The 11978-nt window shown below is 36.7% G+C and overlaps 4 protein-coding genes across 4 annotated transcripts; all 4 read left to right on the top strand.

Moving 5' to 3' along the window:
* The first annotated feature begins 333 nt into the window (after window positions 1-333).
* LOC113692390 (uncharacterized) lies at window positions 334-1903 on the top strand. Its single transcript, XM_027210792.2, has 6 exons — window positions 334-614; window positions 781-874; window positions 1003-1065; window positions 1143-1276; window positions 1363-1473; window positions 1578-1903. Exons 1-6 carry the CDS (start codon window positions 474-476, stop codon window positions 1710-1712), a joined length of 678 nt encoding a protein of 225 aa, XP_027066593.1. The 5' UTR covers window positions 334-473; the 3' UTR covers window positions 1713-1903.
* A 761-nt stretch (window positions 1904-2664) lies between these two features.
* LOC113693403 (F-box protein At5g07610-like) lies at window positions 2665-4014 on the top strand. The gene has a single exon (XM_027211951.1). The coding sequence runs from the start codon at window positions 2665-2667 to the stop codon at window positions 4012-4014; it is 1350 nt and encodes a 449-aa protein (XP_027067752.1).
* A 932-nt stretch (window positions 4015-4946) lies between these two features.
* Window positions 4947-6736, top strand: LOC113691974 (F-box protein At5g07610-like). The gene has a single exon (XM_072053970.1). The coding sequence runs from the start codon at window positions 4970-4972 to the stop codon at window positions 6329-6331; it is 1362 nt and encodes a 453-aa protein (XP_071910071.1). The 5' UTR covers window positions 4947-4969; the 3' UTR covers window positions 6332-6736.
* Window positions 6737-10604: 3868 nt separating this feature from the next.
* On the top strand, window positions 10605-11978 carry LOC113694774 (F-box protein At5g07610-like). Its single transcript, XM_072053791.1, has one exon. It carries the CDS (start codon window positions 10605-10607, stop codon window positions 11976-11978), a length of 1374 nt encoding a protein of 457 aa, XP_071909892.1.

The following is an 11978-nucleotide window of genomic DNA, read 5'->3' on the forward strand; positions in this document are numbered from 1 at the left end:
TATTACGCGGATGAATGTAAAAATCACAGAAGGTAAAATGGATATTTATACAAACTATTAGGGGTTATATGGAGATTACAATTTTTCACATGTGCTGTTAAAGTGCATTAGGTAAAATCACCGCAACTAATTGTGCATTTCGTCCATTTTATACCTTACATAAAACTATATGAGGATTATGTAACTATTTTAAAACCTTAAAGGGATAATCTACATTATATAAAACTATAGGAGATTATAAATAATTTATGCTAAGTTAAAACTTCTTAATCATTTTTGGGCAACATATATACAACCTTCTTCCTATGTCGTTTATTTCCAAGTCTTATAACCCTAGCCCCCTCTCATCTCTTCCTCCTCAGTTCTCCCATAACTAGTTGCTCACTTGCTCCTCGTCGGCCTCCCCCTCGAGCCGCTTTTTCCCTCCTCTCCCCTCCTCCTAACATTCTATTTTTCCGCCTCCATTCTCTCTGATGCCAGGTTTTCCGCAAATTATCTCGTCTTCAGCCCCTTTGTTGCCACTGCAAGTGCAGTCACGAGCACCCGATGGCCGACAATACTTTCGTGGCACCCCTAAACTCGCTGGTCACCGTCGCCTTCTTTGCGGCTTACAGGTTACATGACTAATTATAATCAGTTGAAAATGATAAAAAAAAATTAAAAAAAAATCTTGCTTCTCCTAATTAGAGTTGGGCCTCTCGATCTCCTAAGTTATATAAAAATATTACTACTTCTTCAATGAAAATTTTCGGTACTTGACAACCTTGTTCACTTTCGCAGCTCTCTCCTCCTCTGCCCCGGAATCCCGCCTCTGGTATGATGATCAGGCTCCCTTCTCAGCCTTCTGCCCGACTTAATCCTTCTGCCATTACAGGTCTAATTGCTTCTTTTCCCTTTTTTCTTTTTTGAGCTTTCAATTTTATTTTAGGTACAATGTTAGTTTTGACGGCAATGGTGATTTATGTGATTAAATAATCTCTCATTTTATTTTTGGCTGGCTAGCATTTGATAAGCGTTCTCCTTTGTTGAGGGCTCTATCGGACTCTGCCTCAGACTTTGGCTATGGTTAGTTTGGATTAGAATACTTTATGCACTAACTATCTTGCGAATCAGTGACTTGGTTTTATTTTGATTGTCTTCAGGTCTTTCGGTGGGCAAGGAGAAAGCCAAGCTACAACATGATTATGAAATAGCAAATATCAAAGTTTCTGAGCTTTCATATCAATCTTTTGCCTATGGCGTGAAGCATTATTCCATACATGTGCTAGTTGTTGTGGTAATGAATTTTTTGCAGCTTTTCTTCTTTTGGTTTTTTGGGGTCAAATTGAAACTAAATTCTTTCCTTTTATTTTGTTACTAAAGTTTGGGATTAGAGTGGTAGCGAAGCTGATCGAGTTGTTTAGAGAATCTGGACTTGAACTTCTTACATCATTTTGGTTCTTGATCACTACGATGTTTTTCACCACTGCAATGGTATAGATCGATGTTTTTCTACAAGAATTACATATGGATAAATTCAGATATCTGCATATTATTTACGCTTTTTTTTTTCTTTTTTTTTTTGAATTTTTTGTTAGATTTGGTTCTTGGTCGATGCTTTGATCGTGTCAAGCTTTCCACGGTACAGATTGGAAGAAGCAATTCAAGACCTTAAACTTGCTAAATTTAAATTGGATCAGCATAATGCGGAGCAATTGGTAAAAGCTTCTTAGAAGATGTCCAAATGACGGAATGCTTTAAAGAAGCAAAGCCATTTGAGGGGGAAGATGGAACTTGAATAGTATTACAAGAATTTTATTTTATTTTTTTTTAGTTTTTGAGTTTGGTTATATTTGTTTTGAAGATGGTAAAGGACATGGCTTGCTAACTATGAAAAAAAAAAACTGTCTCTCTTATGATACTCCCTCCATCCTATTTTGATAGTTTTATTTTCTTTTTTTCATCCATATCAAATTATAGTCCACTTTTTAATTGAAAAATATAATTTATTTTTATTTTTTTAGAATACCCCTATGATGGCTAGTCATACTCCTAATATTAGTGTATAGTTATTTTAGAAAAATAGTAGGCTAGATTTACTTTGAAAAAAAAAAGTTCAATACTATCTAAGTGGAACCGAGGAAGTAATTTTTTTGGAGTATTTATTCTTTCATTTCAATCACACGTCCAATACATATACACACACAATACATATAGACACACATATATATGCATATGTATATGTGTAATTTTGACAGCCAGCCACTGCGCATTGGTCCAAAAGGTTCCCTTCTGCATTCTCACAAACGCTGTCTGCATAAATCTTTAAGATCAGATAGTAGAACCATTCGAAATACTATACATACAATGATTATGCATTTTAATTTTATTTACACGAACTTTTGACAGTTTTCTGAATTTATTAACTCTTGGATTATCAATTGCTTTGGATTATAGGAGCTATTACATCTATATATATAGATTGGAGAGACCGGGGAAAGGAATTTGGAAAGCCAATTTCACCTCATTGAAACATAAAAGAAATAAAATTAAAAATTGTGCCTCAAAAATATAAATAAAGGAGTAGAAATTTCAATTTGTCTGTTTCCTCCGGGTGGACCAGTAACCGTCTTAACAGAACAACGGAACGAGCAACAGTACACCAACTCCAACCGCTGGTTCGCAATGCATTCTGCCGCCGGCACTGCCGGCGGTGGCCCATCCCGGGGCTCTTTCTACGCAGCCCAAAAGTCAAAATTCCCACTCATAAAACACATGAAAAACCCAAGAGAAATCAATCTCCACCGCTCCTCCTCTGCTTCAGCAACTTTGATCGCCGACAATCAAGATCTTCTGCTGCGCATTCTACACTGCTTACCTCCAATATCACTCATCCGATTCCAAACTGTCTCCAAGAAATGGCTATCCATTATTTCCAGCCCGGATTTTTGCCGTCTTCACTGCCGGAAATACCCCTCTACTGCAGCTTCTTCTACTGCCGCTTCAGCCCTTTTCCTGTTTCGCAAAATAGGCGGAATCCGGGAGCTCAATTTCATCTCTCTTGATCAAGAATACGTGAACTCGATGGGTGGCATCTTTTCCCGCTTAACTAATTTCGTTAAGGGTGAAATTCTTGGCTTACATTCATGCAATGGTTTGTTGTGCATCGAATTCAACATGAATTATTCTGCTCGAGAGTTTATTGTTTTCAATCCTACTACTAATCAGCACAGGGTTATTCCCCTAGTCAAACCTGCGAATAAGCTATCATATGTACATCCATACGTGAATATTGCCTTTGACCCATCAAAATCTGATCATTACAAACTAGTGTGTGCGTGGGGGGATAGTGATCGTCCTAAATTTCGTTTTTTGGTGTATTCATCTGAAACTGGGATCTGGAGGGAGATGGTCAAGACTTTATGCATTGTTGAAAGTTGGAGTGATAAATTGTCTAATTTTACCGAACCGTATCATTTTGATAGAGGAGTGTTGTGGAATGGTGATCTGCACTGGGTTTGTAAAACAGGCGATGATACGATATGCTTTGATTTGGATAATGAGTGCGTGAAACCCGAAATGCCTGATCTCCCATGGTCAAATGGCTGGCATGAAGTCTGTTATTTTGGGGAGTCAGGAGGGGAATTGTATGCGATAGGGCTAAACAATCCTCAAACATTGCTGTTTGATGTTTTCTCATTGAAGAGGGACTATTCTCAGTGGGTTGTAATGTCTTGTATCGATCTTACTCCTTTGGTTACTTTGTATCCGGCGATGGTGGACCAACGGTATGATCCTGCTGATGAGAAGATGTGTGATTTCCATATGCCTTATTTTCTGGTGGACGAGGCAAACAAGCAGCGAAGGCTTGTGATATCACTAGATGGCAAAGTCATTTCTTACAGCATCGATGATATGACCGTCAAAGAGATTGCTGAAGTCGAGCCAGGGCTGCTTTTCTGTTCCTTGAGGGATGCCACAAAGTACAGATGGAGCGAAGCTTGTCAGCATGTTGAGACGCTAGCATGTGTATAGTTAGTCTATGTCTGTATAGTATATGCAGTTAGTGACTTGATACTCACTCGATTTGCTTACTTCGAAATGTCATTGAGGTATGGATAGCTTCTGTTTTGTTGGTAGAAATGTTATCTTAGATGGATGAAGCTATGTTTTAGTGTAGGGCAGTAAAATGGGCAGATATGTTGTAACTTCACAGTATCCATTCGTCGAATAAATGTTTCAAGATTTATCAGCATCTAATTTCTGAAGGATTCTTCCTTTCTTATTTGGTTAAAAGCTTCCTATGGATATCTGTTTTTAGCTGTGCATGGCTTAGACAACTCTGATGTGCATTTCAAGAAATTCATTGGGAGCCCTTCTGATTTGGTGAAGCCATTCAGAGGTCAATATCTTGATGGCATCTCTAATCATTGTTAAAGTCTATGTCATCGCACTTTGCCACTAGATTTTGGATGGCCCTTACTTTCAGCATCCAAGTCTATGGTGTTTTTTGGCACATTGAAGTTTGTAATCTAAAATTTGACGTTTGAAAGTTAATTGTTAAAGTCTATATCTGTATGATAACTAATTGAATCTAATCGTTGAATTGAAATATTGCATAAACGAGAGAGAAAGAAAAGTGTTTCTGTGTGCTTAAGAGAAAATGGTAAAATAATTAAGAGGTGGCATTTATGTGCGTGCGTTTGTGTGTGAAGATGATGAAAAAGATAAGTTATGTTACTTGGTGAGAGTGTTGTACACATGAAATTTTTGAATACAAATTAAGCAATATTTATTATTATTATTTAATGCATTACGTATTTTAAATGGTAAGACATTTCCATTATCGAATTTGCTTAGGGCATTAAATGATAAGGCATTTATTTTATGATTTAATTAACCCCTATCATCTAATTAATAATTATCCTCCGCAACTTCATCTACACATTTGCAATTTCGCACTCTACCGTCGACGTTTCAGCTAGTTAGAATGCTTTCCGGCGACACCTCCCAAAATCCCTCCACCGCCGCAAAACCCAAAAGGCGGGTCATCAAATACTCATTCAAACCCATCGAAATCTTTCTCTCCTCCCCTGCTTCACCCACCTGCGCCACCACCCATACCCCCCCGATATCAAACCTTCCTCAACAAGAAGAAGAAGAAGACCAAAATGAGAATTCCTTCTCTTCATCGCTTGCCGCATTTGTTATAGCCCACAATGAACATCTAGCAACTCATATTTTACTTCGCTTGCCCCCAAAATCCCTTCTTCGCTTCCAGTCCGTTTCCAAACAATGGCAATCAATTATTTCCGACCCCACTTTCCGCCGTCTCCACTCGCGGGGTTGCCCCACTAACACAGCCTCCTGCTCCCCTCCCGGGGTGCTTTTGTTTCCGTTAGAACGTCCCCGTGTTTTTTATTTCATTGCGTTCCGCCAGGAGGAGGTAAATTCAATGGCCAACATCGTTTCTCACTTGAATACTTTCCTTTACGGGCCCCGCAACATTTCAGCTTTACATTCTTGCAATGGTTTATTAGCTATAGTGTTTAATTTCGATAATCGTGTAGAATTTGTGGTTTATAATCCCACTACTCGGGAGTCTAAGCTTGTTCCAATGATTGAAACTCCACATAACCGTAAAGTTCTGAATATTGTGTTTGATCCTGAAAAGTCTGATCACTACAAGCTTGTTTGCATTTGGTATGAAAATGAGGTTCACAGATTCTCTGTGTATTCCTCTGAAAATGGGGTTTGGAGGAATACTGAAGAGATGGCTACTGACGAATTATATTATGAACGGGGTGTGTTATGGAATGGTGATCTTCATTGGATTAGTCCGTGGAATTTCAGTGCGTGCTTTGACGTCAGCAATGAGCGCCTTAGGCCACTTAGGTACACCATAAACACGCCCGAGGGCGAGGAATATGTAGATGATTGGTATTTTGGGGAGTCAGGGGGCCATCTCTTTTATATTCATGCAAATGAACCTCAGGGAACGCTGTTTGATATTTTCAAGTTGGAGTTGGAGAGGGACTGTCTTTGTTGGAATTTCAAGTATCATGTTGATCTTACTCCATTGACTACTCTGTATCCACAGATGATAACGGAGAAATATGAGCTTGAGAAGCCATGTGCGTTCTATATAACTCGTTTTCTTGTGGATCACAAAGAAAAGACAACAGTGTTTGTGATAGCACTTACTGGAAAAATCATTTCTTGTGATTTTAACAACTTGACTTTGATGGAGCTTGCTGATGTGGAGCTGGATACAAATTATGGTTTTCCTGACAATGATGTCTACAGATGGGATTTCGCTTTTCAACATGTCGAGACACTAGCTTGTCTTTAATTCCTCTCAATCTTGTTTTGCAGTCCCTGCATTTTCCTACTCATCAATGGTCAGGTTGGTAATGTTGGGCAATGGTGGTGTTGTCTTTGACAAGAGTTCTTGTGGAGACGTATGATATTGTCCTGGGGAATCGATTATAATGTGTCTTAGCAGCTTCTAGATGGCAAAGTCGTTTCTTGTGGTATTGATGATATGATTGTTGAAAAGGCTGCTGAAGTAGTGCTGGAGAAGCTTTAATATTCCTTGAGGGATGTCTCAAGGTACAAATGGAGCGAAGCCTATCAGCACATTGATATGTTAGCTTGTGTACAATTGGTCTATGTCTGTTTAGTATATGTTGTTAGTGACTTCCTGCTCACTGGATTTGCCTGCTGTGAAATATCATTGAGATGTCTATTTTTCCTATGCTTCTTGTTAGAGATGTTATCTTGCACGATTGAAACTATACAACTGTGAATGAGTGTAATCAGATATGATGCCCTAGAAGAGTTAAGCCGCTTATCCCTTCTGTAGTTGCAAAGTCAGTACTAATGTTACTTGATACTAGACATCCGTTGGATAGATGTTTCAAGATTTATCAGCATCTGATTCTTAAAGGATTGCTGTTCCTTTATCATAATTAGCTTACAATGGAATTGTATTTTTAGCATGTATAGCTTAGATGCAGAGGTTTTTTCTAATTCTGGTGTGCATTTAAGGAATTTGATTCCATGCCCTTTTGATTTGGTTAATACATTGCATCATAGTAGCTTATCACTGGTTTCTAATAAAGTTTTAACCATCTTTAGACAAAACTTGAAATTTATGAGCTTATGGAGAAGTCTTTAGCAGCTGCTTTTGTTACAAATTGGTTAAGTATGCATGATTGCTGCATTTTAAGCAAAGTACTTGGACACACTTCGCCATGGTTATGGCCCTTGCGTGGAATACTGTATATTTAGGACTGGTATTCACTCTGTTTTCAAGAAAGCCAATATCCTAAATTTTCTATTTATTGAATATGCAGTGGAAAAATGCCTATTGAGGATTGCTGTCCTTCTAGTACACCGGCACAGAGCGTTATTTGATCTTGATTGATTCTTTACCAGTAAATCATTTCTGAGTGGTAAAGAAAACATATTTTCAGATGCTAACCAGTTAACACATGCATCCTTGCTAAGTTCATTGGAGGTTTTGGAAGCACATAACAGCATATGTTAAGTATTGAAAAGGGCAAAGGTGCTTGTTAAAAGAGGATGCTGTTGCTAAGTTAAAAGATTATCAAATTCGAACTTCAGTGCTTCGGGAACAGATATTAAGACCTGATGAATGAGATGTCATAAATGTTGTTGCAGGGCAATTTTTTAGTTCAATTAAATCTGTCCTAAACAATTTTGAATTTAGGTCTTTTGCAGCTGAGGAATGATCCAATTCACTGTGAAATCCCAAATTTATTAGGCTTTTGCAAAACTCAGATATTGGTAAACATTGTTGTCATCTTGGGCAACTTTACTTCTCTTTTGGGAATTTGATATCTATACTCTTGAGACGCTTAGAATTTGCCTATGGTATGTAGTGAATGCACGGCCTAACTTCCCTAGATTAATGCAATGCATTTGCCCTGATTTATGGAATGATAAGCTTCGAGCAATTCCCAGGTTTAATTTTTGATGTATTTGAGATACTCTGTAGTGTAAATAGATCAGTATACACCATCATTTTGTACATCACAGTTGTTTCTTCTCTTATACCCCTGTTTCTTTCAGTTTGATCAAACAAGATAGTAATACCATATGCAGCACTTCTTTTATAAGTCTACTTTGGGAGATGACCTCCTATTGATCCTGTTGTTTCTCCTATGATCATGTTCTGCAGTGGTTAGTTTCTTTTATGATATAGAATAACAATCTTATGATTGACAACCTGTAATGTATCCTCTAGACTTGTATTCTCAGAAATGAGAATTACCTAATGAGTAATTAGCATGAGTCCAAGAACATCAATTTTCACACGTGAATTGGAGGATATAACTCCAAATTTTAGTTGAGATCTTGGTTTAGTGGAAAGGTTTGAAGCGGTTAAGGTTGAGGGAATAAGAGTTGGAGATCCTGTTTTCAAATTTCACTGTATGTGACTTTTTTCTCTTGTATTACTCACACTATAATGTACAAGGGGTTCTTTTATCTGTATCAAATAACAAGGAAAAAAAAAAAAGCAGTTTTGAGTATGGCCTTGTTTGATACATTGAAGTTTAAAATGTAAAATTTAAAGTTTGAAAGTTAAGTGGTGAAAGTATTAGACGGATGAGTTTTGATATGATAACTAATTGAGTCCAATCACTGAATTGAATTTTTTTTCTTTTTTTGGTCGAAACGATAGCTTTGTATTTCATATTCAAGTGTTTACAGTAAATGGACAAAGGTCCAATCAATCAAAAGGACAGTAGTCCTACATCTGTCAATGATGCATTAGCATCTGAGAGTGGGATTAACCCATTCTTCATCTAACCAATCACTGAATTGAAAATATTGCATAAATGTTGCATTTGTTAATGTGGAATTGAGAGAGAGAAAAATGTCTCTCCGTGCCTAAGAGAAAATGGTAAAATAATTACGAAGTGGCATTTATGCGTGTGCGTTTGTGTGTGAACGTGATTGAAAAAGATAAGTTATGTTACTTTGTATGTTGTACACATAAAATGGATAATATATTTGATAACAAATTTTTAACTTAAAATTTTGAATGCAAATTAAGCAATATTTATTATTATTATTATTTAATGCATTACGTATTTAAAGTGGTAAGACATTTTCATTGTCGATTATTCTTAATGTATTAATGCACAAATAATATTAATGTATAAATAGGAAGTCAGATCCGTTATCGAATATGCTTTATGTATTAGTATTAGATGATAAGGCAATGGTATTATCGTTGATACTGCGTTTAAGGGATCAATCATCGTTATCAAGTGATAAGATAGAGAATTATCAGTCAATTCAGCCCCTGGGCCCTCTCTAATTATCCGCTCTATTTACTCTTCTTATGGTGACAGAAATAAGGGATAATTTCAGAAATGAGATTTCTGATAACTTCGCCTGACTCTTCTAAAGTTTCAAAAATTACAACTATCTCCTTTACCCATTTAAAATGACAATACTAACCTTAATATTTTTAAAAAAAAAATCTTTTGTTGCTATGTTTATACAAAAGATGGATTTTATAATTATTTTTCCTTTTTCCTTCTCATTCATTTCTCTCATATTTCATTAAAAATATAGAAGAATTATCAATGTTGTCCATAGTATCTATCCAAATCAAATATTAAACTTGTAATATTTTTTTGATAACTTTTAACATCATCCTTTTTTTTTTGCAACCTTTTTTTGTATTAAAATCAAAAATAAATCAACAATAATTGAAAACAAAATGGCCTAAAACCTCCCCTGAGATTTTTGATAATTTTAATTGGCTCCCCTACTATTTCAAAAATTTCACCTACCTCCCTTATCCATTTAAAATAACAACACTAACTTTAATATTTTAATAAAAGTCTCCTATTGCCATGTTTATACAAAAGATGGATTTTATAATTGTTTTTCCTTTTTCCTTCGTATTCATTTCTCTTATATTTCATTCGAAATATAGAAAAATTATCAATGTTGTCCTTAGTGTCTATCAAAATCAAACATTAAACTAGTAATATTTTTTGATAACTTTTAACATCATCCATTTTTTTTTTTGCAACCCTTTTGTATTAAAATCAAGAATAACTTAACAATAATTAAAAACAAAATGGCCTAAAATCACTACCAAACTATGGTAGTTCTATCACTAAACCAATCCATAAACTTTTATTAAAAAAAGTAGTCCACAAACTTTAAAAAATAAAAAGACACTTTCTTATCTATCGTAAAAAGAATCTGTATCCCCCAATAAAGTTCTATAAAAAATAGCCTATTATGACAAAAGATTTATTGTTATAGTTAATTATTAAATAACAAATATTCGTATGAAGAACTTGACCATCTTTTTTTATAATTGTTTAGAAAAACAAATTAAACTTTATAAGACAAGGGCATTTTATGATATTCATTAAAATTTTCACTCTATTTTAAGTTTTGGTTACCAAAATATCTAATTAAGGGAGATAAGTATAATGTTTAAAACGTCAGGAAACTAAGCGAAATAGCTAAATATCTAAGGGGAGGTTTATGAAATTATCCCAAGAAATAAATGTGACTTTCCATTCAAACACCGCCTCACTCCACCGGCCACGTTGTAGCTGGTCAGAATGCTTCCCGGCGACACCTTCCAAACTCCTTCCGCCGCCGCAAAACCCAAAGGGCAGATCATCAAACACTCATTCAAACCCATAGAAATCTTTCTCTCCTCCCCTTCTTCACCCATCTCTTCCACCACCCATACTCCCTCAAAATCGAACCATCCTCGACAACAAGAAGAAGACCAAAATCCCAAGAGCCCATGCCAGAGTTCCTCCTCTTCATCGCTTGCAGCATTTGTTATAGCCCACAATGAACATCTCGTAACTCATATTTTACTTCGTTTGCCCCCAAAATCCCTTCTTCGCTTCCAATCTGTTTCCAAACAATGGCAATCAATCATTTCCAACCCCACTTTCCGCCGTCTCCACTCGCGGGGTCGCCCCACTACCACTGCCTCCTGCTTCCCTCCCGGGGTGCTTTTGTTTCCGTTAGAACTTCCCCGTGTTTTTGGTTTCATTGCGTTCCGCCAGGAGGAGGTAAATTCAATGGCCAACATCGTTTCTCACTTGAATACTTTCCTTTACGGGCCCCGCAACATTTCATGTTTACATTCTTGCAATGGTTTATTAGCTATAGTGTTTAATTTCGATAATCGTCAAGAATTTGCGGTTTATAATCCCACAACTCGGGAGTCTAAGCTTGTTCCAATGATTGAAACTCCACATAACTATAAAGATCTGAATATTGTGTTTGATCCTGAAAAGTCTGATCACTACAAGCTTGTTTGCATATGGGTGGGTTCATCTAAAGAATGGGTTCACAGATTCTCTGTGTATTCCTCTGAAAATGGGGTTTGGAGGAATACTGAAGAGACGGCTACTGACGATTTATGTTATGATAAGGGAATGTTATGGAATGGTGATCTTCATTGGATTAGTCCATGGAATTACAGTGCGTGCTTTGACGTCAGTAACGAGCGCCTTAGGCCACTTAGGTACACCATAAGGACGCCAGAGTTTGAGGAACATGGAGGTGATTGGTATTTTGGGGAGTCAGGGGGCCATCTGTTTTATATTCGTCCAAACGAACCTTATGGAATGCTGCTTGATTTTTTCGAGTTGGAGTTGGAGAGGGACTGTCTTCGTTGGAATTTCAAGTATCATGTTGATCTTACTCCTTTGACTACTCTGTATCCACAGATGATAAAGGAGGAATATGATCCCACGTTTGACGAGCCATGTGCATTCCATATAATTGGTTTTCTTGTGGATGACAAAGAGAAGAAAACAACGCTTGTGATATCACTTGCTGATAAAATCATTTCTTGTGATTTTAACAACTTGACTTTGATGGAGCTTGCTGATGTGGAGGTGGATACAAAGAGAGATGTCTACAGTTGGTATTTGGCTTTCCCACATGTCGAGACACTAGCTTGTCTTTAA

The sequence above is a fragment of the Coffea arabica genome, chromosome 6c (genome assembly GCF_036785885.1).
Source record: "Coffea arabica cultivar ET-39 chromosome 6c, Coffea Arabica ET-39 HiFi, whole genome shotgun sequence".
Lineage (NCBI taxonomy): Eukaryota > Viridiplantae > Streptophyta > Magnoliopsida > Gentianales > Rubiaceae > Coffea > Coffea arabica.

What these genes read in the sequence shown, in the direction of transcription:
- LOC113692390 (XM_027210792.2), top strand. Translation starts at nt 474, where the DNA reads ATGCCAGGTTTTCCGCAAATTATCTCGTCTTCAGCCCCTTTGTTGCCA. An exon ending in TAATCCTTCTGCCATTACAG is followed by an intron (nt 875 to 1,002) that starts GTCTAATTGCTT and finishes TTGGCTGGCTAG; the next exon opens with CATTTGATAAGCGTTCTCCT. An exon ending in TACATGTGCTAGTTGTTGTG is followed by an intron (nt 1,277 to 1,362) that starts GTAATGAATTTT and finishes TTGTTACTAAAG; the next exon opens with TTTGGGATTAGAGTGGTAGC.
- LOC113693403 (XM_027211951.1), top strand. Translation starts at nt 2,665, where the DNA reads ATGCATTCTGCCGCCGGCACTGCCGGCGGTGGCCCATCCCGGGGCTCT.
- LOC113691974 (XM_072053970.1), top strand. Translation starts at nt 4,970, where the DNA reads ATGCTTTCCGGCGACACCTCCCAAAATCCCTCCACCGCCGCAAAACCC.
- LOC113694774 (XM_072053791.1), top strand. Translation starts at nt 10,605, where the DNA reads ATGCTTCCCGGCGACACCTTCCAAACTCCTTCCGCCGCCGCAAAACCC.